Source organism: Spermophilus citellus (genome assembly GCF_964194105.1).
Source record: "Spermophilus citellus genome assembly, chromosome: 2".
Lineage (NCBI taxonomy): Eukaryota > Metazoa > Chordata > Mammalia > Rodentia > Sciuridae > Spermophilus > Spermophilus citellus.
The window spans coordinates 72,109,631-72,136,070 of NC_138183.1; the positions used below are offsets into that span (position 1 = coordinate 72,109,631).

General features: G+C 36.3%; 1 protein-coding gene across 1 annotated transcript in view; it reads left to right on the forward strand.

Moving 5' to 3' along the window:
* The window catches only part of CFAP95 (cilia and flagella associated protein 95), a gene marked incomplete at both ends in the record, with an annotated part of 63,672 nt that extends 39,807 nt beyond the window's left edge, over positions 1 to 23,865 (forward strand). The window contains 2 exons of the mRNA XM_081282248.1: positions 7,749 to 7,806; positions 23,677 to 23,865. Coding sequence (XP_081138374.1) covers positions 7,749 to 7,806; positions 23,677 to 23,865 — 247 coding nt within the window. The remainder of the gene's footprint in view (positions 1 to 7,748; positions 7,807 to 23,676) is intronic.
* Positions 23,866 to 26,440: the final 2,575 nt, after the last annotated feature.

Sequence of the window (26,440 nt, forward strand, 5' to 3'; positions counted from 1 at the left end):
AAAAAACTATATCAACAGATGCAATTTTAAAAGGGAAATTTAGCAAGAAATATAATTTTATGTGAAGGTCTTATTTCTCAGAATATTAAATATTGATTTGATAGTAATTTAAATATACTCATGTAATCTTTTCTGATCCTAGGAATAAGGGTCCACAGAAGAAGTCATTTTTTTTTTAAATAGGGAAAACCCCATTTCTGGTAGAGGGTATTTGCCATGTGAGAAGCAGTTGCTTAGGAACTGGGATCAGTTTAAGAACAGTCAGGAATACTGAGCATTAAGCACCCACTGGAAAATGGAGAAATAGCCAAGGTAGATCTCATACAAGGTCAGCCCTAAATATTGATTACTGTCATTTTTTACTGAAACTTATTGCCTTCTGATGGTAGTGATCAATGTATGGTAGTGATCAAATTTTATGATTTTAAGTGTGTCATGTTTCCCAATTCATCCTAATACTTATGTGATCCTCCTGGTGGGATAAGAAACAAATTAACATCGACTTGGATCACTGGATAACTTTTTGACATTGTGTAGTTTTTTGAAAGAGCATAGTATGGGAAACTAGGAAACCTGGGATCTACTTCTTGGCCTACGTTAAAGCTACTAGGTGACCTTGTGCTAGTTAATAACTCTCTCTGGACTCCGATTGTTTCCATCAGGAAAATGAGAGGATTGGATCAAATGATCTGTAAAGTCCTTTCCCATGCTAAAATTTTATGGCTCCGAGGAGCAAGGCATCTATGGTCGTGTAAATAGGCAAGTTAAATGAGGCCAAAAGTAGTTCAGGCAGTTAAGTTTTCATTGTTGGCAGACAGCCTTCATCCATATGTGTGAGTGGAGTGGTCATTTCACAGTAGCCACAGCAAGCTTGGGCCACAGTTTATTCCTCTCATTGGGGCATTTAGCATCTGTAAAACCTCTGTACTTTTCAAAGGAAACATACTGCATATAAGTTGTTAGAGGACCCCCACCCCTTTTCTCAAAGTATAGTGCAAAGCATTTATTTTCTTTTCCACTTAGGCACTCCTATGGTGTCTCTTGGTGAAACACTAGCCAGTTGTTATGAGAGGGACCTGAATTCCATTCCCGATTCTGCATCTTATTGCAGGACCTTTAGTTTTTGTGTGACCAGTTTTTTTTTCCTTTGGGGCCAACATCCTCTCTTTCCCTCGGTGTAATTCAGCTAAGTTATATGATGGACGGGCTAATTCTGTTCCCCATTCCCATCTCCCCATAAGCCTAAGTGTTGGGTACCTGATCCAGGCTAGGCCAATCAGAGAACATGCAGGGGTGGTAAACATGGAGCGGAGTATTCCTCCTCTACTCCCAGATTGCAGGTTCAGAAGATAGCTTCCTTCTGGGGGAGCATCTGTCTGTGCATTGAGTTACGCAGAGGTATAGAAAAAGAAAAGGAATGATCTGATGACCTCCTGCTTCTGTGAGCTGGTATTTTTCTTTCTTATTCAAGTTTGAGTTGGGTTCCTGTGCTTTACAACTATATTAGAAATACTAATAAAATCAAATATTTACATGGAGCTTATATGTGTCATATTTTTATGTTCCCTACAAGAACTTTGTAAGTTGGTTCCATCATCTGCATTCTGTGGAGGGTAAAACAGAGCTCAGAGAAGTCAAGTAACATGTCCCAACTCTCATAGCTGGTATGTGATAACAAGTCAGAATTTTAACTGAGACAGTTTAACATTAAAACTCATGATCTTAGACACTCTTGTATGCTATCTTGCCAACTAGGAGACTAGGATACATACTTTAGTTCTCTGAATATTGCTTTTCTCTATAAAAATGGATATAACAATTACTACATTTAGACAGCTAGGTCCAGTGCACTTTAGCATTATATACATATGGTATTTTATTATGAGAATTGGCTCATACAATATGGAGGCCAAGAAGTCCAAACATCTGTTGTCCACAAGCTACCAGGAGAGCCTTTGGTCTTTCTGTTAGAGTCTAAAGGTCTGAGAAACAGGGGAACTGATGGTATAACACCCACTTCAACTCTGAAAGCACGAGAATTTGTGGAGTAAAGGGATGCTGATATAAATCCTAGAGTCCCAAGAACTAGAAGCTCTGATGTCCGAGGGCAAGAGAAAATGGGTGTCTCAGCTCAAGAAGAGAGTGAAAATTTGCCTTTCCTCTGCCTGCATGTTCTATTTGGGTTCTCAGTGGGTTGCAAGGTGCCTCAGTAGGTAGAAGTAGGAGGAAATGACAGGGACATCAATATCAGCACAATGTGATATATATATATATATATATATATATATATATATTTAAATAATGGTTGCTCTAAAGAATTGAACGGAATTTCCCAGAATGGTCGTAATCTTTCCTCCTTCCCCACTGCAACATAGATATTGTGTGGCCCTCTGTGACTGGACTTGTCTTAATAATAGATGCTGTTCTACTGCTTCCAGCAATGAGATTAATTTCAAATTAATTTCCTGCTTCTTTGGGTCTCTTACACAGATTCAGATGCCTAGATGGGACCATGTGATTTGGTGAGTAGATGTCACTCACCTTTGTCATGACTGCCAGGGTGTTGGGTGAGAAAATATCTGTCTTGCCTCTAGACACAACAGAAAAGAAACAGCTGACTTTTAAGCTTCTTCCAAGTTTAAAATTAATCCACTGTGACTCTGTGGATTTGGGTATATCATCTTGTCACCGCTTCACACATGTTACCACTGGTGTTTTTACATGTATAGATACTTTAACACCATAGCTCTAATGATAACTTGAATATCAGACTTCTTTCTCTTTCTCATCTTACAAAACACCTTTAGTTGTTCTTTATCTTGAAAGTTGTCTCCTAGCTGCACCTGTTAAAGGTCGAAGAGGGCATGTGTGACAAATGGTGGGAGGTGCTGGGTGAAAGCCAGCTGTCTAACGTCCAAGCATCCTTACAGCATGGCATTATCCTGTGAATTTATCAGCATCTGGTCTTCGGTTTTGCATTTCCAGAAAGATCATTTTATCTGTGCTTCAGAATTTATCTGACTCATGGAGATTGACTTGTGCTCATTAAACTCATAAGAAAAGCCAGAATTCTAATTAGTTAATTTATAATGAGAAATAAAATTTTCAAGCACACTAGACAGTCATGTCAGCCTAATAAAAGCATTCTCTCTGTGTAAAAAACCATATGGGAAGCCAGATTATAATCAGAATGTGGTTCAGTGTTTGGAATCTGAGCCAGGGGAGTTGGTTATATGATTATAGTGATTAATGACCTTAGACTCTGATTGTAATAGGACTCTTTCAGTTGTAGGTGAGAGAAACACATCATCATGGGCAAAAGAGGGGTTTATTAAAGTACTGGAATGCCTCATGGAACCATGGTGAAATCTAAGGGGAAACCTGGCTCCAGGGTTGACTGCAATCAGGAGTAAAATACCTCCAGGATTCTCTTCCTGTTGGCTCTATTTGCTCCCTCCTCTTTGCCCTCAGAGTTCCTCATTTTTTTCCATTCGTCCTCCCATTAACAATCAGCATCCACTTGTCAGAGAGAACATTCAGTGTTTGGTTTTTCAGGATTGACTTACTTTGCTTAGCGTGATATTCTCAACTCCATCCATTTACCCGGAAATGCCATAATTTTATTCTCTTTTAATGCTGAGTAATATCTAATGGATGTGAAATGGTACTTTATTTTGCTGTACTTTGCATCTCACAAATTATTGGATTTACAACAGAATTTTAAGACTGAATTTATTTCCAAATAGTAATTAGCCATGCTGGTTTTTTACATTGTGAATTGACAGTTAACAGCCTTTTTGCATTCTCAACTGAGATTTTTGTCTTGTTGATTTGTGAAAGTATTTTAAAATTTATTCTAATAAATACAGGTACTGATCCTGTTTTGGTTAAATTTATAATGAATTTCTTTCTCCGGCCTATGACTTTCCTTGTAATTTTATTTTTGATGTCTTTTGATCAACACAAGTTTTGAAGTGTAATTCAGTCAATACTTCAATATTAAATGTCAAACTATAAGCTTTTTAAAAATCACACACACACATATACATGTATATGCATATATACATATATACACATGTATATGCATGCACACATGTATGTGCATGCACACATGTATATGCATATACATATATGTATATGTGTATACATATGTATAGGTATATATGTATTCATACGTGTGTATGCATATATACACATGTGTATGCATATATACATGTGTATGCATATATACACTATATGCATATATACATGTGTAACATGCATAATATATGAATATATATGTAACATTTTTGTAAGACTAACCAGTTAGTCCAGTACCATTTGATCCACCCTTCCCTTGGTAATTAACAAAGCCATTCTATCATATGCCAAGTTCTCATATTAAACAGGTCTATTTCTGAGCTCTAGAGCTTTATATTCTACTCTGTTGGTCTATTTGTATATTCTTGCACTGATACAACACTGTATTAATTACTAAATCTTTATGCTATGTCTTGATATCATCTTCCTTTTCAAAGTCATCTCCTCTGTCCTTGGCATTTTTATGACTCCAAAAAGTTAATATTTGTTTAACAAGTACCATGTAACACCTTGCTTTTGTGTTTGGCTTTTCTGTTTATTTAAATATGTTGGATTTTCCTGGACTAGCAACAATCATAGGTAATTCTACCAAGGGGAAATAAGTTTGGGCAGTTTGCTCAGTATTTTAGTTTAAGAGTGCCCTCTTCTGTTAGGATATTGAAGTAAAGTTAATTTAATTGGTGACACTGGATGGAGGGTAGAAGGTGGAGGGAGGAAGGAGGGGTACTGATAATGTGGTATCATCTTATAGTTCCATGATCTTTAATTTCTGGTGTTTGATTTTTTTCCCACCTTCCCAATTGCCCCTATTTTCCCCAGAAGCAATGCCTTCTCTTGACTGCCGTTCTGGTCCTTTGTACTTGGCAAATCATGGTCCAGATCCTCTAATTTGAGACTTTTCTCAGTATCTCCCCATATCAGGGAAAGATGCTCTCTTTCTGGAGTTGATGTCATCTGTGTCCTACCCCTGCCTCACAAGGGACCTACTACCCTCTGCTCTCTTCCATGTAATCCTGCCTGACTCTGTCCCAGCGTGGGCTTTGATCTGACTCTGCACATTGATTGTGGATTGTTCCGCCTGCCTACATGTAAATTGAAACTTGTAATGTCAAAAGAAAAAAAATTATAACAAATTTAAAGGTCTTAGTTGGCTTTTACTTGCAATTCTAGAGTCAGGTAGCACTTCATCCTATAAAAGAAAATGAGCTGTTCAGAGGTTGGTTTTAGAGACAGAAGGCTGAAGAAACAAAGAACAAAAAGTGGGTTGGTTGTTTCAAAGTTGTTTTTGTTGTAAAGGGTAAAACAGAGGGACCTCCCTTGTTATACTATCTAAAACTGGTTTGCTGGGAGAGATATGGCTATCAACTCTCTATCGCTCCTTATTTCTTGGCAAGTCAAATAAACAACTTGGTTTTGGCTTGGTGACATGGAAACTCAGCATGAGATTTCATTTTGGTTTGTTCTGTTGGGCCTATTGTCGAAGCTCAGTTCAAACCAATGATTTCTTATACATTTTATTTAATAATAGTATTTTCTATCCTCTATTATGCTTCAATTATAGGTATGTGTATGATTTAATTTTCTTTGTTGTTGACATGTAAACAAGAAAGGTATATGTACAGATTTGGGTTTAAGCAACCAAAGGTTGAAAAAATGTGTTAAAATCTTCCTCTATGACTGTATATCTTTCATTTCATCTTCGTGATTCTGTCTTTTTATGCTTTATGTATTCTATACATCATTGGTTTATTGACTTAGGACTATTATATATCATCTTGGTGACTTGTCCCTTTAATCAGTTGGTAAATATCTCTTTAACAAGTAACTTTTGACTCTAAGTCTTATATTTGCTGTTAGTATAAGAATATAATTTCTTTTAGAAAAGTGTTTATATATATTTATAGACTTTTACTTTCAAGCTTTCTTTGAAAATAATTTAATGTTGAGTATTAAAGCACATATTTGGACACTCAAAAATATTTTGATGTTCAATTTAAGTCTGAGAAAATGCCTTCACTAATGAGTGTAACCATTTTACTTTCGTGTGGCTGCTAAGATATTTTACGATTTTAATTTGTCCTATGGGTGGAAATCATTTTTTCCCCAATTCCTTTTATTTTCTTTTCCTTCCTTTTTAAAAGATTGGTTTTTCTTTTTAAAATCTCATTTACCAGTTTGAAAGTTACACATCCAATTTTTCTTTTGACATTCAGTGCTCAAAACTCTGGTGTGCAACAGGAGACACCTGGCAGGATTGTTATACTATACTTGCTGGGCTTCACCCATGGAGTTTCTAATTCAACGGGCTTGGGGGTAGGACCCAAGTGCATTTGGCCCTCCAGATCCACAGTTTCCCATTTGCATGTTCAACCAGCCAGATTGAATATATTTTTTAAAAGTGTGTATGTACTGAACATGTACAGACTTTTCTCCCTTCAGTATTCTCTAAATAATGAAGTATAAGAATTATTTATGCATCATTTATATTGTATTAGGTATTATAAGTAACCTAGAGATGAATTTCAGTTCATAGGAGGATGTGCACAGATTATGTGCAAATACTACATCATCTTAAATAAGGGATGTGAGCATCCACAGATTTTGTTATCCACTGGGGTCCTGGAACCAATTCCCCTGCAATACCCAGGGATGACTATATTTGCATTTCTGTCATGTTCCCTGGTGCTACTGCTGGGGACAACACCTGGAGGCAGGAGTTGGTGGTCATCACCAGATTAAATACTAACAACTGTAGCTGATAACCCATTTGACTTGGACTTTGTTATTTTAGAATTCTTGTTAAAATATCTTACTTTCCAAAGAAATTAGGTGGTTTCCTTGACCATCTAGTCCTGTAATATAGCCAGGAATAGAAGTAGGGTTGTAATTGCTCACAGTAGAATAATTTCCCCTTATCCTAAGCTCCAGGTGGAGACTTTCTTGCAAGTGTCTCTGGGCTGGGATCTGTGGTTTCTCTGGTCTCTTTTATGTAGAAGTGCAGACTTTACAGATTCTCAGCTGCAAACTGGAGTTTAGCTCTTTGTCTCATGTGAAGCTAAGGCTGCTTCTCTTGACCTGAAGTTAAAACTCTCCCTCCAGGGCTGGGCCAACAGCTTTTATGATTTCCCCTTGTAGTGAGTGTCCTTTTCATTTCTCATATCTCCGTGTTTCCCTTTTGAGCTTGGCTAGGCTTGTCCTTTTGTGTGTGTAGAAGTGTTCCATCCAGCATTTCAGTGAGTTTAAGGGGGTAGGGGCTGGGTATACTCAGAGTTCTCAGTTTACCTAGTTGTCTTCTATTATCTCTTCAGCTGTCATCCTAAAGAGAATGTGGAGAAAAGGGCCAAAAGGTTTCAGAATCAGGTAGAGAGTAGTAAAGAGAATTCCTGGAATGCAAGTCACCTGAGTTCAGGGACTTGGGAGTTGGTAGCCACAAATTTTATTCACATAGAAGAGTAGTAGGTGGTGCTATATTGAAGTAATGGAAGGAGGGATACCTGGTGGTGGTGGGTGATGCTAAAAAAGAACCTGGGGCAGTTGTGGGGTTTAAATATTTTGTTGGGGCCAGTCTATCCTGATGTTTTTATTTCATGCAAAGTTTATAACACTAACATTTTAAAATTTCTTCTTTTTTGGAATCCTTTTATCAGATGTTGACTTATCCCTTTTAGGTATACAATGACAACATACAATGAAGATTATGTTCCACCACATGATTATCCGCCACGTGTGAGTACAAGAACCACAATCTAAAATTTATGTACTTAAAATGACAGATTGCATCTAGAATAAACAGTTGATCTCGTGAAGAAAGAAGAAGTTGCTGAGATTTATGATGTTTTATATTTATTTAGATATATTAGCTGTTTGTGAAAGTCAATAGAATATTTTATGGTTATAATTTATTTTTGGAAGCTTATAGATTTTAGGGTGGAAAATATTGCAGTGTCCAAAACATATTAATCACTTTCTTTCTCATCTAGTTTATTGCTCCCATCTTAAACTTAATTTATTTGGAATGAGAACCTACCTTTTATTTGTATCTTATGGACACATGAATATGTGGCTTAATTTAGCTCTGGGAAATATGTATGCTGATTTTTAAAAAGTCCAGTTCAAACTTAAATATATTTGTACTTTAAGAACTATACAATAGGGCTCAGTTGTATAGCTCAGTGGCAAGGTATTTGCTTAGCATGTGTGAGACCTGGGTTGATCCCTAGTATCAAGAAAAAGAAAATATGCAACAAAATTAGCTTTGCTTAGAAGTTTTAACCAATGAACATGAGATAGAAAAAAGAGATTTAAATATTGATAAAAAGAAAAATAAGACATTGTTATGTTCAGATTCTGTGATTATCTACTTAGGAGAACCAAGATATTAAAACTAAGGAATAATTAGAATGAATAAAATAGTTTTCCTTCATACCAGCATTAACCAGCTAGAAAATTATAAAGGAAAAAAACATACAAATTATTACAGTAACACAGATTTAAAAATACTTTTATGAAAAAATATTTACCAAGGTGAGTAAAAGAAGATGTGATGTTTCATCTCCAAAGAGGGCAGAGGCTACTTCCCCATCAAGAGGTGATTGATCGTCCCTCTGTCTCTTGAATCTGGACTGTCAGGTGACTGATTTGGTTAGTAGGGCATTGCAGAAGTGTTCCTGAGTCAGCTGTAAACCTTACCTTAAGAACACTGCTTCTGCCTCTTGAAATGAATTACCATGTAACAAATCTAGGCTACTCTGTTAAAAAGAGAGGCCACAGGGAGGAACACCCAGGAGCTTGTCTTAGAAGTGAGCAAGTCATCTTGGACCTCCAGCTTGTATGAGACTGGACTCTGACTCCAGCTGAGCCTGACAGGGAAACCCCCGAGAGAACACAGGGGCAGAAGCTACTAAGTTCGTTTATTTGTTTTTTAAAAATCAAAAAATAACTGAGACAGAAATCTTGAATGAAAAAGAATAGCTAGCATTTAAAGGAACTGAAAAATTAATAATAAATTAAATTTATAAATTTAATATAACTCCAGTGGTTTGTTTTCCATCAGAATTTAGGATTCTAAGAATTACTTGAAGAAACAAATAGATGAGAATAAAATATATATAATAATTTTAAGGAAGTAAAAGACTTATAATATTACCTTTAGTATATATTATATTCTTATTTTAAAATAGCATTCAAACCAGAAAAACAGCAAATACAATAGTTTAATATATTGATAAACTCAATACATACAGAACTCATACTTATGGCAAGGAAAATGTTAAAAACTTTAGAAAAACAATCAAAGGACATATAGAGGTAACTTACAAAAGTATGAAATATAATTAACTAATAAATATAGGTAAAAAACCAATTTACAAATAATAAAATACACGAGTTACAATAATAAGATTTTTTTACTAAAATATTGGCAATATTTTTAAAAATAATAATCCTCAGTGAGGTGAAGAACGGAGTGAGATGTGTACTTTATCTGTTGCTAGGAAAACTAAATTGTTTCAATCTTCCTGGAAAGGGATTTGGCAATATGCATTAAGATTCCATTTGACCTAATAATTTTCCTTCTATAAAATCTCCCAGTGAACAATTGATCAAATGAGAAACAAAATTTATATCAAAATATACAAATTACTTAATTATTTATATGGCAAAACTTGGGAATATCTAAATATTTCTATTAGGAATGGTGTTAACTATAATCATATGATGAGATATTGTACAGTCTTTATAATGCCATAGATAGTTCTTAGTGTCTTAATAAATCTTCATTGAAGGTTAAAAAAATTAAGATGTCAAATTATGTATTAAGTTTACCCTAAATGGTTAAAATATAGAGGAAATTTAAAAACTAAAAAAAATGTTGGAGTACTAGTAAATTTGGCCATTGAATGTTGAGATTCTAGGTGATTTTCTTCATCTTAATCCTTTTTAGAATTTTCCCATACAATAAGCATTATCATTAATAATTAGAAAATCATAAGGAAGTATATTATTTAAATATACACTTCAGACCTATTTCCTTATTTATAATGGCCTTATCTCAATCCTTGAGCAAAAGGAAGTTGCATGACACCTAACTAAACACAAAAGGGGCTGGGGCTGTAGCCCAGAGGCAGAGCGCTTCCATAGCGCGTGTGAGGCACTGAGTTTGATCCTTAGCACCACATAAAAATAAACAAATAAAATAAAGGCATGCTGTCTATCTACAACTAAAAAATTAAAAGAAAAAGAAACTCACAAAATTCAAAGAACTAAATATAATAAATTTAAAGAATGTGAGCTTTATTTTCAGGGCACATCAATTTTTACCCATTATATTTTATGTTCCTGTTTTTAATATTTTCAGCATTGTTTCTAATATTTCTTGCTTTGCTTGTTCCCACATCAGTAGCACAGCATGCTATAGCAGTTATTTAGATTTATTGCAGACTTCTGTTTGTTCACTTCTAACTTCCGTGCCAGAATAAATGATTTCAAGGCATACTTTTAGCACTGCTTCTAATATCCACATTTAATGAGTGCTTGCATTATATTGTTACAGGATACAAAAAATATTTTAAATTATAATAACAGTAGATGGTTAAAACCCAGCAGTGGAGTGATGGAACTCTGACAATGAAGTTACCATGCATGAAAATGTATGACTCACAAAATATTGAAAAAGAGCATATTTGTTGACTTCCTAGAGTCATGGCATGTGGCCTTAGCAGAAGTTAGTTTCACCACTCATTCATCTTACTATGTTTGCCATTATGTAATTCTCGAAGAAATATGAAAGCATTTGGATGCCTATTATTTCAAACATGCATGAACCTATCCTTCAATTTTCATATTATGTTCTATTACATTTTCTTAATTCACTTTTATATAAAGTGGGGCAGAATTATTGGAGGTAAAGGGAATGCAAGTTATCATCTCATAGCTCTGAATAAAGACAAGGAAAGATAGATAAAGACAAAGAAAGCTAATAAGTCATTTCCAAGGAGAGGAATGGAAAAAAATTGTGATCTGTATCTTCTGAACTCCATTTCTTAAGCTGGAGGCTCATTAATGCATCTCAATTTTGCTTACAGATATCTTCTCTTAAAAGCTTCTCCATATCCTAAAGAGCTAGGACAGAGGATAAGTTGCAGAGAAGGTATATTAGAGAATGGGTCCAAGGCTGATGGATTGATGTGCAAGTCCTTAGGACAAGGCAGCAAGCTGAGGATAATAGTAGAGAGTTTACTGACTCTAGTGAGATGAGCAAGGAAAAGAATTAGTTTGGCTCAGGGACTGGCAAGCTCAGCAAGTTAAAAGGTCAAAGACACAAAAATACAGATTAAAAAAAAACAACAACTACAATATGAGAGCAGCTACAGGAGTGAGAGAGCTAGAAGAGGTCATGATTGAAGAGAGGTGTATTAGAATTTACTCTATTTCAGAGGTAGGACAGTTCCGGAAAATGACAGAGGATAAGGTGTGGCCATGAGAGTGAGTTTCTAATATGTATCAAATTCATTAATTTGAAAAAGTGAAGGCATGATAAACCAGGATGTTGGCTAGATCCAAAGTATGGATGTTGGAAATTAATATACAAGAGGGCAGGACAGAGGGCAAGGCCAAAGACTGTGAATCAGATGACCAGCCCCCAGTGAACTTCAGCAGCACCTGAAAGTTGGTGGCTCTTTCCAGCCATGCAGCTATCAATTATTCAGTCACAAGTATAAAGCATCTTTTTTTTTTTTTTTTTTTTTTTTTACTGGAATTACCTTTCGAATTGTCTTTCTAGGTGTATGAGTATTTCCAAACCCAAAATTGTTGTATAATCTAGTTAATTTATAAATAGAAAGCTGAGGAAGTTTTCAATTATTATGTTTTAAAAGTTAGCCTGCATTCCAAATGGACCTCAGCACTGCATGCACTGTCTTATAGTAAAGAAAAGAAGCTGTTCTGTTTTAGAGTTATTTATAACAAAAGCAGGATTGGCCTGCCCTACCCCTGGGTCTCTGTGCACTGGGATGCACATAGCATTGTTAAAATACTGTATTTCTGTGCTGATTGGAAATTATCTGTGGTTTGAAATCCTCCAGGACCCGGCTGGCCCAGACCTCCCTTGGATCTCTGCACTCAGCAGTGCATGATGATTTTCCTTGGCTTGAAACACTTTACCTTCATAGGCGCCTCCCTCCATTACAATAGATAAATAGAAAAATATATTTTTGATTGAGTTGGTATAAAGACAAATATAATTCACTTGGATTTTTTCCCTTGGGGGGACATTTAAAGCTTATTAAAGAAATATATATTTTAGGCTCTATTTCTCATTAGCATTTTTGCAGAGAACCCCCCCCCCCTTTTTTTTAAACACTGCTTGAATCCTTGCCTATTTGTCTTGTGAGGTTTTTTTTTTTTTTTTTTTTTTTTTTTTGCTACCAGGGTTGTGAGCCTCGGGGCACTTAACCACTGAGCCACATTCCCCAGCCTTTTGATTTTTTTTTTTTTAGATAGGGTTTTGCCAAATTGCTTAGGCCTTCCTAAATTGCTGAGGCTGTCTTTTAATTTGTTATCCTCCTGCCTCAGCCTCCTGAGCCACTGGGATTACAGGTGTACCACTGTGCCTGGCTCTGTAATGTATTTTTATAGCTGTATTTGTGAACCTGTTATTGTTAACCCTCCTGAAATTATTACCAATGTACCTACCACTGAGTATTTTTGCATAAAACTAAAGTACTTAACACTCACTTTTTCCTGGGAAGTACTTTTTGACTTTTATATCTTATTTTAGGCAAAAATTTCTATATAATAGCTACTATCAATGCAAAACACAGCTCTTGCTCCTTAGGAAGTAAGTTTATTCAGGGCCAAATATAAGGGACCAGGGCCTGGGAACATGAATACATGTTACCATACATAATATGTTTTGTAATGGAGAAGTAATGGAGAAGGTTACATGAACAAAGAAAAAGTCATAAATTGACATATTTGCCATTACATGGGTGGGGGCTTCAGGTAGGGGGCTGGAGCAGAGCAGGGCATTTCTTCTATAGGTTTCAGCTGACATCTTACCGCCTTCTTAGCTATAGGGTTGCTGGAGGCTAGGAGTTGCTAAGCTTAGTGATGTAGTCCAAGAGTTTTACCTAGTGATTATTAGGAAGTTAGTTCAGAAACAGAGACTGGAAGATCATTTTGGTTCTTGAGCTGAAACATTTCATCTTTTCACAATTACAGTGTGTTCTAATCAACCCAGGTCAGCCTACAGGATCTTTTTTTTTAAAATTTCACTTATTTATTTTTATGTGGTGCTAAGGATTGAACCCAGGGTCTTGCGTGTGCGAGGTGAGTGTCTACCGCTGAGCCACAACCCCAGACCCCCTGCAGGATCTTTAATATAGAAGGACTCCTTCAGAGAACTTCAGTACACACTGCCATTGGCTTTTGGCCCTGAGATGTTTGTGGATATTATATAATCAGCATGATTTTCTAGTTTAATGATCATTTGGTAGAGTTTGTTTTTTAAAATGGCACCTGCATTTTTAGATTGTGGTAAAATATACATTAACAAAATTTACCATTTCAACCCCCTTTTCTTGTATAATCCAGTGGTATTAAATGCATTCCCATTGTTATATTCTTTTTAAAAAAATTCTGATTTTTAAAAGCCATTAAAAAACTTTATGGGCTCCTAGAAGCTTCATGGGCCCTAGGCACTGTGCTTCCCGTGTGATGTCTACCTGGGCCTAGGCTGGACCTCCAAGAAGCCAGGTCAGTACCTGGATGCCCAGGAACCTCAGGACTTGCTCAGTCAGACGGGATGGTAAATATTTTTCATATCATCCAGACCTCAGTGCTTCTTGGCTACAGACAGAGGTGGGCATGGGGGCAGTACCACTATGGAGCCCTTATTAATTAGCTTCATTCACAGCAAAGGAACTTCCTGAAGAATGGAATGGCGCTTTTTTTTCCTTCTTGTAAAAGGATGCCTACCTGGGACCTTTAAAAGAAATCAGGAATGGCTCACAGAAAAACAAGAAGAACTGAGACAAAAAATGAATTTGGAACAGAGTAGAGCTCTATAGGAAGCATCACTTCTCTGAAATAAATTAGCTGTCAATGCCCAGTTCTTTCTAAGACCTTTAAATTGTGTCTTTATTCTTGGTCCCTCTGGTTTTCCCTGGTTTCATTTCAGTATAGACAGGCCTGCTATTTTCCTTTTTTTTTTTTCTTTTTCAGCTGTTTTAAAAATAATAGAATGGGAAGTTGTGTGATATAAGTTTGTTCACCTAAAATAATCATGTATAAACTTTGTAATCTGGGATAAATGTGGTTCAGCTAAACTTGTACCTTGGAAATTAAAGCTGACATTTGAGTAGATAATGTTCTAGGCTCCGTAATGTGTCTTCATTGCTTTTATTTCAGTTCTACTTTTATTTGAACAGCATCTGAACATATTCACTATTTAATTTTCCCCTTTTTTCCTATTAAGTTCTGACTCATTATCTGTTAACAAAAGAATAATTGCCAATTACTGAGTATGCTTATTTATCTTTTTTATATTGAATGAAAGGAATGAGATTTTTAGAATCTGTTAATGAGGAAGTGATGGGGGTGGAATTGGAGAAGAAAGAGGTCATGAGGTTGTACCTCCTATCTTATTATTCATGTCAGAGTTTGTTTTTTAACATAATGCTGTTTCCTCTATTACTTGGATCCAGAAAGAGATGGTGATCTTCCTGAACTTAAGAATTCTGCCCGAGAGACCTCAATGTGTGTTATATATATGTGTGCTGATCTTGTAGGTATATGTAGGCATATTTTTTGTAGCTCGATAGGCAAATGATTCTGACTCTGAGTCTCATGTCATTCTGCCGGGATCAAGGACCACATTTCTAGGCCACAGCTGCAACCTCAGGATCTGCTGGTAGTTGTTCGTGCAGCTCTACAGGGCTTCTATAACTTCCCCTTTTGATTGGGATACAATAGGACTTGCCTTCCTGCATACAAATATAGAGTTGCTGGTGGATAACACGAAGGAAGAGGAAATGAAGGAAAGGATAGAAGAAAGATGGGAGAAAAGAGAAATGGAATAGCATTTTTTGAATGTCTACTATGCTTCAGGCACTGGCCTGGTTTTCTTACCTGCTCAATTAACCCTCACAGTTACCCTGGGAAACCATCCCTGTTACAATTATGTATTAGAGAACCTATTCAATAAAGAGTAGTCATGACATAGCAGATGTGTCCAAAGTGAACTTGAGCCTGACTCCAGATGGCAGGCTTTCATCCACCCTTGTACAAACTAGACTAAATTGCATAATCCAATGCTGTAGGCCTTGGTGGTCTGAGCGGAAGATTAGTGGGTTGGACAGCCATGATGATTAATTTTCTATGTCAACCTGGTTAGGCTATGATGCCCACTTGTTTAGTCAAATACTAGCCTAAATATTGCTATGAAGCTATTTTGTAAAATGACTAATATTTATAACCAGGTGATTTTAAGTAAAGGAGATTATCCTCAATAATGTGGGTAGGCTTCATCTAATCAGTTGATAAACTTAAGAGCAAAACATTGAGGCTTCATGGGGAAGAAGAAATTCAGCCTCAAGACTGTAGCATAAAAATCCTGCCTAATTTTAGCCTGCCTACCTGCCCCAAGGATTTACGATTTGCCAGCCCTCACACTCTAATGTAATCCAGTGAGCTAGTTCCTTAACATCTGTCTCTCCCATTGTTTCTGTTTCTCAGGACAGAATGATCTTTACAGGCCCTTTACTCTCAAATTCTAGTCTTTGATTTGACTCTATCTCATTGATTCTGTTCCATTGAAACTGCTATTTATTTTATGACCAAGTAATCTTCTTGATTAAAGTCCTTGCCAGACATTTAATTGGAGGCTGCTTGAAAATTAGCAAGTAAATATTTTAACTCCCTATTCATCTCATGTATCACCAACAGCCTTGAAATTGTGGATTATCACGTCTCAGGGTGTATTTTTTAGTATTGTGTCTTTTCAGTAGAAATATACTGTTTATCCTGAGACTTTACTTTTTATTTTATTCCCCCTCCCTTATTTTCCCCAGTACCAGCGATCCAGTTCAGGACCTCTCATGTACTAGGTAGACACTCTGCCACTGAACTACATCCCCATCTCTCTTTCAGATTTTTACTTTTTGAGACAGGATCTTACTAAATTGCCTGCATTGGACTTGAACTTGCCTCAGCCTGCTGAATAGCTGGGATTATAGATGAGCACCACCATGCCCGGTTACCTTTGTCTGACATCACTTTCTGAAGTTAAATAATCAAGCTCTGCTTTTTGTTTATGAGTTAGGTCATACAGCTCATTTCTACTTCAAAGAATTTGGGATCATGAGAGATTTCTTTTCTTCTCTTTTTGATTACGCTTAATTTCTACAGTGAACATATTTGACTTTTGTAAAGAGAAAAAAGTTTTTAAAATCAAGAAAGCTAGGTTTCAGATTTATATATAACCCATTAGAAATATAAATCAGTGGCAGAGGCAAATGTCTTAACATAAATTGAAGAATAAGAAAAATGATATTTGGGGCTGAGGTTGTGGCTTAGTGGTGGAGTGCTTGGCTAGCACATGTGAGATACTGGGTTCGACCCTCAGCATCACATAAATAAATAAAATAAAGGTATTATGTTCACCTATAACTATAAAAAATATATTAAAAAGTGGTATTTGTATTTTATATGGTTGAAATGATAGGACTAGTCAAACTTTGTGCATTAAAAAGAAAAAATATATTAGTATCTAATGTTTGATAGCACTTTGCTTAGTTTTTGAGCTGGCCATAACTAAAATTGTGTGATATTAATCTTTTAAAGTCATCTTATTTTGTGGCAATTTTGTTCATATGAAACCTTATTATGTTGACAAGATTTATCTATGATATACATACTTATATTTATACCCACAGACTAAATTTCTTTGTACTTTCCATGACTATTTTCCCATTGATGAATATCTGTAATTGTTACAAACTCTTTCCATGGTAAATTTTATCAAGTAAGAAGAAGTATAGTAAATGTATCTTAAATACATAACAAAAATATATATCCCATTAGTTCCATATTTATTTTTGCTACATTTGGCAATTATTCTTGTATTTGTAATGTAATCATTGGGAGAAAAAATATCCAATAAGAATAAAATCACTTGAAGTTTAGTGAAGGAAATGAGTATGGAGATTTGTCCCCTGATGCTCCCCAGGTAGATGAAGATAGATGTGGCCATAAGAGAATCGTTCTTTTCCTTCTACACCATTTTACATGTGTGCTTAGTAGAAAATTATTAGGGGAAGACAGGTCTTCAGTCAACTGCCTATAAGTGGGAAAATCTTCATACATGAGGTATACTGAAAATAATGAAGGGAAATAACACAGTAGAATATTTTTACATCCACTTTTATTTTATCCAATGTGACATTCACATAAATAAGTGTACTGCTTCAGATGCCATTTAAGAGTAAATGAAGTACCTCAAATGATTTTACTTCCAGCTGTACTAGGGAAGGATGGTCTTTGCTGTACTATGGCCAGGTGGCTAATAGTTATCTTTAATGGCGGACACAAGGTTAGTTTGCAGTGACTGATTTGGCCAGGAAACAACCCATTATGCATTTTTATGGATGAGCTAGATGAAAGAATTGAGACTATGCTTTCAAATTGTCTTATAATATAAATTACCCAGAGTTACTGATGTTCCAGAAGGCAGGTCTAAAACTGAAAATGACCTTGGAAAAAACCCAAAACTACCAAAAGTAAAAAAAAGTCCTAATGAAAGAGGATGAAACCAAATAATAAATGTAACCAGGGAACTGCCTACTGAAAGACTGGGTGAGGACTGAGGATACATTGACTAAGAAACTCAGTGTCAGTTAATTCTGAAAAAAAAAAAAAGATCCAGGAGATAGTGGTGCTGAGAATAAGAATACAGCAGTGGGGGTGGAGTGATGTGGGCCTCGTCCAGCCCATCACTTAAAGACACATTGATATATTTTACAGATTGGAGTAGGGAAAGGGGTTAAACTGGTCCTCATAATGAGGAAGGGGCAATTGGGAAACCTACTCACTAATCTGTCTTGCCATGATCTATTAAAGAAAAAGAAGGAAGAGAAAGGGAAGAAAGTTTTATTAACTGGTTTTCTGAAGGCTCTCTTTCTCCTGCAGTGATTCTCTGGATGCAATGTCAGCTGTTCCTGTATCTGCAGGGCCTGTTTTGCCCTCAGTGTTCCTTTCTCTGGCACTTTCTTTTCTGTCTTGTATCGGCTTGTTTTATTGAACTCCCAAACCTCTTCTGAAGCAGCACAGTCAAAGGCAACTAGAGATCGATTTATACTGTTGCATTTGGTCGGGTCTTGCTCGCTGTCATGTTTCCTTGGAAGTTAACATTATTGGCTACCGCTGCATTCTTCAACCTTCCTGCTGCTGCAGGACCTACAACATTGCAACACGTTCCTTACATTTCTTTCTCTGTCCTTCATGGCTTCTTTATGGCCCCACCTCTGGGCATCCCCAATATTTGGGCTCCAGAACCATGCTGCTTTCACTTTATATAATTTCAGGGAATTCAGCAACTCCCAGGGCTCTGCATCAACCATCATTTTTGGGTTACAACTTTTTATTGTTATATAATTTTAAACTTACAAGAATGTTGCAAGAATTACACAAGTAGCTCCTATATTAAGCAGTTTCCCCTGTGAGAGAAGACTAGATATTTATGCTCCTTTACTCTAAATAGACCAATGTGGATTTCTTAAGAACAAGGACACATAGCTCTGGTACATTATTCAACCTTAGGAAAATTGATAGAGTACAATTATGTAATCCACATGCAAATATAATGCATAGTACCAATAATGTTCTTTCTATTTTTTCCCTGCCAATGTTTACTGCTGGGCATGGGGCACTGACTTCTCTCCAGGCCTGGGCCATCTGTCCCATACCACCACCTTCCAAATAAACATTTTGTACTGATGTCATCTCAAAATAAAAAAGTCTAAAATGTGACTCATCATTTCCCCCTCTGAAAGAAGTCCTCCGGCAACCCCCCCCACCCCAAGTCTTTCTTTCTTCTTTTTAGTAACATGATAACTCACCCAGCCGTCCAGATTTGAAGTTGTGAATCATCTTTGGTTCTTCATCCCCAGTTAGTCACCTAAGTACTCTAAGTTCTTCCTGTGAAATGTGCCTTTCACTCTGGTTTTGCATAAACCTTTGAGTGCTAATTCTGACCCATTGCCCACCTTGGACAAATTCTTGCATTTACTATCTCCTATCTGAAGGGTTCAGAAAAAGCTTGCAAATGCCTGCCTGACTTTGAGTAAACTGTGACAGAAATCCAAAACTGAGTAGCACCAAATAGTGGGCCAGCCACCAAAGTGTAGTATTTTACAAAGCTGTCTCTGTACACAATTTCTAAATACTTTCCCCCACTCCATTATATCCTGAGTCTTTTTTCCCCCCAGAACAGCTAAGATTTAACTATTAAATTAGGGCATTGAGCATCTTCCTGCTTCTGTCGACTCATGTATGTATGTAATTAGCCTTCTTCCCAACCCACCTGCAGTAGGAAAACACTTAATTCTTTCCACCAAGTAATGCTTCCTTTGGTTCCACAGTAAACCTTTCTCAGTGGAAGTGTTTAATTTCTTTAAAAAAGTATTCTCACTTCTCCCCATCCCCTATGTGCAGTAAAGAGCTAACATAGCAGAGCTGAGATTATTGTCCTTTAAAAAGCCCGATTGTAAGGCTTGTCTGACATCTAGAAACTTGGCTTTCAGGATAAGAATTCCATGAGTAGAATGGTTCACTGGGTATAATCTATTTGTGCAAACGATATGGTTTAGCCAAACATGTTTTACTTCTGGGAGTCTGAAATTTTGGGATATGTCAGGCTGAGGATGCCTATGTGACCAGTCCCGAATAAAAACGTTGGGCACTGAGTTTCTAATGAGCTTCCCTAGTAGAGAGCATTTTACAATTCAGTGATGGGAGAATTATATTTGCCTGTGACTCCACTGGAAAGTGTTCTTAGAGGTTTGCACCTGGCTTCCACTGGACTTCTGCCCATGTACCTTTTCTCTTTGCTGATTTTTCTTTGTATTCTTTTGCTGTAATAAATCATAGCCATGAGTACAATTGCATATATACACAACTGTGAGTCTTCCCAGAAAATAATCAAACCTAGGGATGTTAATATATCCTACTTTTCTCTCTGAAAAGAAGAAACAAAGTGTGTTTTTAAAAAATGGCTGCGACTTGTGCTCCCATCCCATTTGATCTTACAATGTAATTTTGATGCTCTTTTCCCTGAGAGGCAGAGTCTATATTACATGCCCTGGAAGTGATGCTCTGTGGATTTGGGAGCTGGCTAATAAGAAGAAGTGCACCTTCCTCCTGGTTCACTTTGTGGTACTTATTCTCAGAACTTAGTTGCCATGTTGTAAGGAAGCTCATCAAGGACATATATATGGTTGTTCCATCGCACAGCCCAGCCAAGATCCCAGTGGACAGCCAACATCAACTACCAGTTGGAATAAGAGATGTTTCCAGCACCTAGCCCTCAATTTGTCCCAGCTTTCAAGTCTTCACAGCTAACCCCCTTAGATGTTGTGGAGCAGAAACTCTGTATTTGCCATACCCTGCCAAAGTACCTGACCCCCAAAATCTCAAGACACAATAAGATGGCTTTTGTTTTATACTATGTGTGGGGTGGTTTGCATCAATAGTAAGAGAAACTCTCCCTAAGAGGATATTCATCTTTAGAAGAGGGGGATGTGACATAGCATCCTGATAACAGAGGGAAGGTGGAGTTTACCTGTAATGTTCTTTGCCTCTTCTGGGTGTCTCTGGGTGTTGCTGTGCTCTACCTGGTGCTTTTTTCCTTGCTGGCATTAATGGCTAACATGTGCACATTGTAACTGGCAGTTTTTTCTCTTTCTCTGTGGCCTTGTTTAGAGCCAAGAAGGTGTATTCAGGAAGACTCAGCCTCCTGTGACCCCCATCCAGCCCCAGTTTCAATGTTCAACTCTGTAGCCCCATTTGCACCCCTTTCTATAGACTAGCAGCTACTTTCAGATCTTGTTTATGAAACAGGATATCAAAGATGGTTCAGGATAGATGACTTTTAGAGGGTCCTTCTGCTTGGTCATGGCAGGCAATTGAAAGGACAGTTTGAAAGGTGATCTGTTACCAGAGTTTTCCACAAGGATGTGGCCTGATGGCCCCCTATGTCTTTTTGCCATTATTTTCATTATTTGTCTAATGCACTTCTTTCTGCCCAGGACAAAGGGACTTTGATTAAAGTCCAGGGATGGGAAAGTTGGCAATGGACCCTTTCTGGTTTTCTTAATTTTTTTCCTCTCTGCAATTCCCCAGGTAGATAGATTCTTCCCTATAGTCCTCTTAACTCTTCTCTAAGCCATCAGAGCAAAGGATATTTTCCCTACACATTTGGAGAACTCCACGATTTGACATTTGATCATTGACATTCTGAAATACTCAAAACTGTCCATTGGATTACAAGGCTTACTGTACCAAAAAAAAAAAAATCCTATTTTTCATGTTAGAAGCTGACATTAATTTACTCTTTGGTGGGCATATTTCTGAAAAAAAATTTAACCTCCTTTTGGGCAAGTACCATACATAGAAAGGAGAATAATTTTCAAATGACTCCCCGTTTCATGGGTTTGACTTTTTTGTTTGCTTTGTTTTTAGAATTGCTTTACTGATACATCACTGATAAGGGGAGGCACTCAATGTCATCTGTATGAAAAGGCAACTCTTTCTTAACTAGTTTTTCTAACTTCAGAATCACTACCCTCAATGCACTTATTCTTTTTTTTTAAATACCAGCTTTATTGAGATATAATCCCACATACCACAAAATTCCCCCTCTTAAGTGTACAACTCACTGTTTTTTAGTATATGACATGGTTGTATAATGATCACCACAATTTCCAAACATTTTCAATTTTCAATCATTTCAATGTATCCTTAGACCCCATTTGTTTATCGGTCCATCAACTGATGATGTGAGTTATTGAGATCCAATTCTCAGCACGGTTTTTAACCCAGTCCTTTCCATTTCTGGTCTTTAGTACTTCTACTATTAGAATCATTTTCCTGAAATATAGCATTTCATCTTGTTGCTAATCTCACAAAAGCAGACCCTACTGTTTACCAATGAGATGATAAAGAAACACATTAATTTTGCACTTGAAATTCTCTTGAGTTTGACCACAGTTGGGATGGAAACTAGAAGGTCCCATCTCCTTCTGTTGGTACAGTTTGAGACATTGTTGCTCAGATCTCATGGAAAGTACCTCTACCTAACCCACTAACCATTCAATCAACCACGATAGCCACAACCACCAACAACAATGGCAACAGCAAATAAAAACAAAAGCAAAGAAATGGCCCATTGGCAAAAGCTAAAGTCCAAAATATGTAAAATAATGACATGGATGTTATGTAGCTGTATGATTTCATAGTATATATATTTTTTCATCTCTTAATTATTAAAGGTTTCTAGTGGGACATTGGGTCTTTCCGTCAGTCACACCTAGTTTGTAGTCCTGGTTTAGTTCCCTATTATTTATTGGCTTTCTTTAAAGTCTCTCCTTTTGAGATCTTAAGCAATTTGTCTTACATGTGAAATAGGAGTAGTAATTCTTACTTCAGATCCCAGTGAGGGACTGAAAGATAAAAGCACTCAAGTACTGTGCCCAGCCCATAACAGGAACTCAATTGATAAATGGACACTATTATGGTTGAACATATGGTTAAAATTTTCAATTTTCAAGAAAACCAATCTTAAGATTGGAACTACTTTGGTGTTATTCATTGTTTTATAGCTTTGGCAATTTAATTTCAATATTGTCCTTGTGCTTTAAAATTAGAGCCAATTTAAAGCAGAAATTAGATAATCAGTTAAAAGGCTTTATGTTCCACGTCCACCATCATGCCGGTGGACTACGAAAGAATCAATATTTCCTTTAGAAATGGTCAATGATAATGTCTTGTTTTATTACAGTGAAGCTTTTATGAAGTAGCCTAAGGAAAAACATCTTACACTATACTGGGTGATGTTGAGGTTAATTTCTCATAGGAATGAATCTAGACTGTGGCATTTACCATTGTGGGAAGTCTGACTTGGTAGCGATTATTAAAGATGCAACCCAAGATGATGTTCTTTGAAATGGTTATACATATATTAACAACAATAACAACAATGAAACGTGTTGAATGGTAGTTAAATTTTAATGTTTGGTTTCATTTGGATGATCATAAAACTTCAATTGCTTTTTATGCCATGTACTCAGAATTTAGAAAAAATTTACTTGCATTACAATTTACCTTTTTACTTTTATAAAAAATATAAACTGGATTTTTCTTTCTGATTTTGAACTACTTATAAAGGCAATAGTCATTTTCTGGAGTCATGTGTTGAGAGAATAAATTTATTAATTGTTAAAAATTTACTTTTGGTTATAAGAATAATATATTAAGATCAACTTTTGGAGATCTTTTGTCTTTACATATTTTAGACATTCAATGTTATTTCTCTTTTTCTCATAGATTCCTCTCTGTCAAGATGATTACTCAATAGTCCACAGAAAATGCCGTTCACAGTTCACAGACCTAGATGGTTCCAAAAGATTTGGCATCCACACTTGGCATGATGAGAGTGGAATTTATGCAAATTCAGATGTAAAACAAAAACTCTACTCATTGACTGTTAGTCCTATTGTACCCTTTTTAAAATAATGTATTGAATCAGTTCTTTGGATAATGAAAGAATAATGGATATAACAGTTGATGATTGCCTGTCTTAATAAATGCAATGGAATTAGGTTCCTTTAAACCCAAATTCTTTTATTCTAGACCAGTGTGTTTATGACTTTATTTTCATAAGTTACTTTGTCTTTTCACCAAGTTTAGTATTCATACCACTCAGGATATGAAATTCTAGATGGTATTTGTGGCAATTTTACTTTATTTTGTTTTATGTACTGTGTATTTCTTTTAAAATTTATTAGAATAAGTGGATAAAACTAGTATAGTCAAGCTTATGATTACCTATATGTGGATAAGTTTTAAAAAGTAAGCCAGCTTAAATTTTATTTGATGATTTTTTTCCTTTTTTGAAAAACATTTTGATTGACACAGTAATTATACTTGTTTATCTTGTTCAGTATGATGTTTCAATATATAATAGATCCTAATCAAATCAGGGTAGTTAACATTTCTGTCACCTCAAACATTTATCATTTCTTTGTGTTGGGTATAGCTATTTAGCTATTTTGAAATATACAAGAAACTGTTGTACTTAACCTTTCTCTGCTATGGAACACTGAAACTTACTCTTCCTTTTTAACTGTATTTTGATACTTGTTATCCAACATCTTTCTATTCTCTCTCCCCTCCCCCTCCTATCCTCTGAGACCACTGTTTTACTCTCTTTTTTAAAGACAAATTTTAAGTAAATAAAAATACAGGTGATAGTTAGATTTGACATAAAACTCAAATGGACAATGTCTAAGCAACCCTAGCCCTATAATACCGTTCAGTGTGTGTGTGTGTGTGTGTGTGTGTGTGTGTCTGTGTGTATGTCTGTGTGTGTGTGTGTCTGTGTGTGTGTTTGTGTGTATTTCTGGACTTTATCTATGGTAGCTAGTTGCACTGTATTGTTCTCCTTATTCTGGATGAAATCTTTTGAGGATATGGGAAAACAGGGATACAGTCAGTGTAATTTCAGTGAAACCGGAGGGATTTGATGGGAATTCTAGTTATCTAATGTGAGATTTGAAAGAAATCTGAACTTTTTTGTTGTTGTTGTTGAGGCTTGGGATTGAACATAGGGCCTTGTGTGTGCTAAGCAAGTGCTCTACCAATTGAGCTACATCTCCAACCCTTCTTGATCATTTAAAAAAATTAACTAGAATTAAAGTGTTAAAGACATAAGGATACTACATATCCAAAGAAATATAGAACGTGACTAACTTTTACTATTTTGAGAAATACCTTGCCTCTCAGGAATATTCCCTGGTTTTCCTCTCAAGTCCAGAATTAGCTGTTCCTTCAGCTGCTTGTGCTTTTTGCATCTCTCTCTTATGGCACTCTTTTAGTTGTCTTACGGCCATGTTGCATGAGTTCTTAGAGAGTGAGGACCATGTCTACTCATGTGAGGGTCACCAGTGTCAAAATCACAGTGGGCACTCAGAAATGGAGAAGGAATTAATTAACATGAAGATGTCTGTCATAATCACATGCTGGTGTGAGTGGGGGCTTGGGTAATTGTTTTGGTAAACTTTTTCGTCCTTATGACAAAAGGACCTAACAAGAATAATGTAGAGAAAGAAAAGTTTAGTTGGCACTCATGATTTCAGAGGCCAAGTCCATTGCTCTGGGTCCCAGGTGAGCAGAGCATCGTGGTGCAAGAGTGAGGAGGAGGAAAGCAGCTCAGGATATGGTAACCGGGAAGCAGAGAGAGCTCTGCTCACCAGGGACAAAATATAAACTCCAAAGGCCTCCCCATGCCCCTGCAGTGACCCACCTCCTCTAACAACTCCTCACTTAACTATAGTTAACACCAAATTAATACATATCAATGGATTAATTCACTGATTAGGTTATAACTCTCACAATCTAACCATTCCAACTCCAAACAATTCTTACATTGCCTCATGCATGAGTTTTTGGGATATATCTCATATCTGAACCATAATAGTAATTAATACAAATGCAACCCATATGATCAGAATGGTCTTGGTTTAAAGACTCAGATAATTAGAATTCTTGTCTCATCAAAGGCCTCCATGGTAATCTTGCAAAAATCTGGCAAAATTAGCTTGTAAAAAATGTGATGTAAAAATTTTAGAAGTTAAAAATTTTATAATTACAAAATTAAAATTTAGAAGTTGTCTATGTCTGTCATTTTCTGCTCCTATAACAATATCACAGACTGGATAATTTATAAACAATAGAGGTTTGTCTCAAGTTTCTGAAAGCTGACAAGTCCAAGATCATGAAGCCAGCATCTGGTGAGGGCTTCTATGCTGTGTCATAATATGGTGGAAGGGCAAGTTAGCATGTCTGAAACAGAGAGAGGAGAAAAAGGTGGGATAAATTACCCCTTTTATTAAAAACCCACTCTTGTGATAACTAACCCACTCCTGTGATAACAGCATTAATATATTCATGAGGGCAGACCATGCTCATGATAATGACATTATCTCTGAAAAGTCTCACCTCTTAATACAGTTACCATGGCAACTGAATTTCAACATGAGTTTTTGAAGGGACATTCAAACCATAACTTTGAATAGATAGTGCAATATGT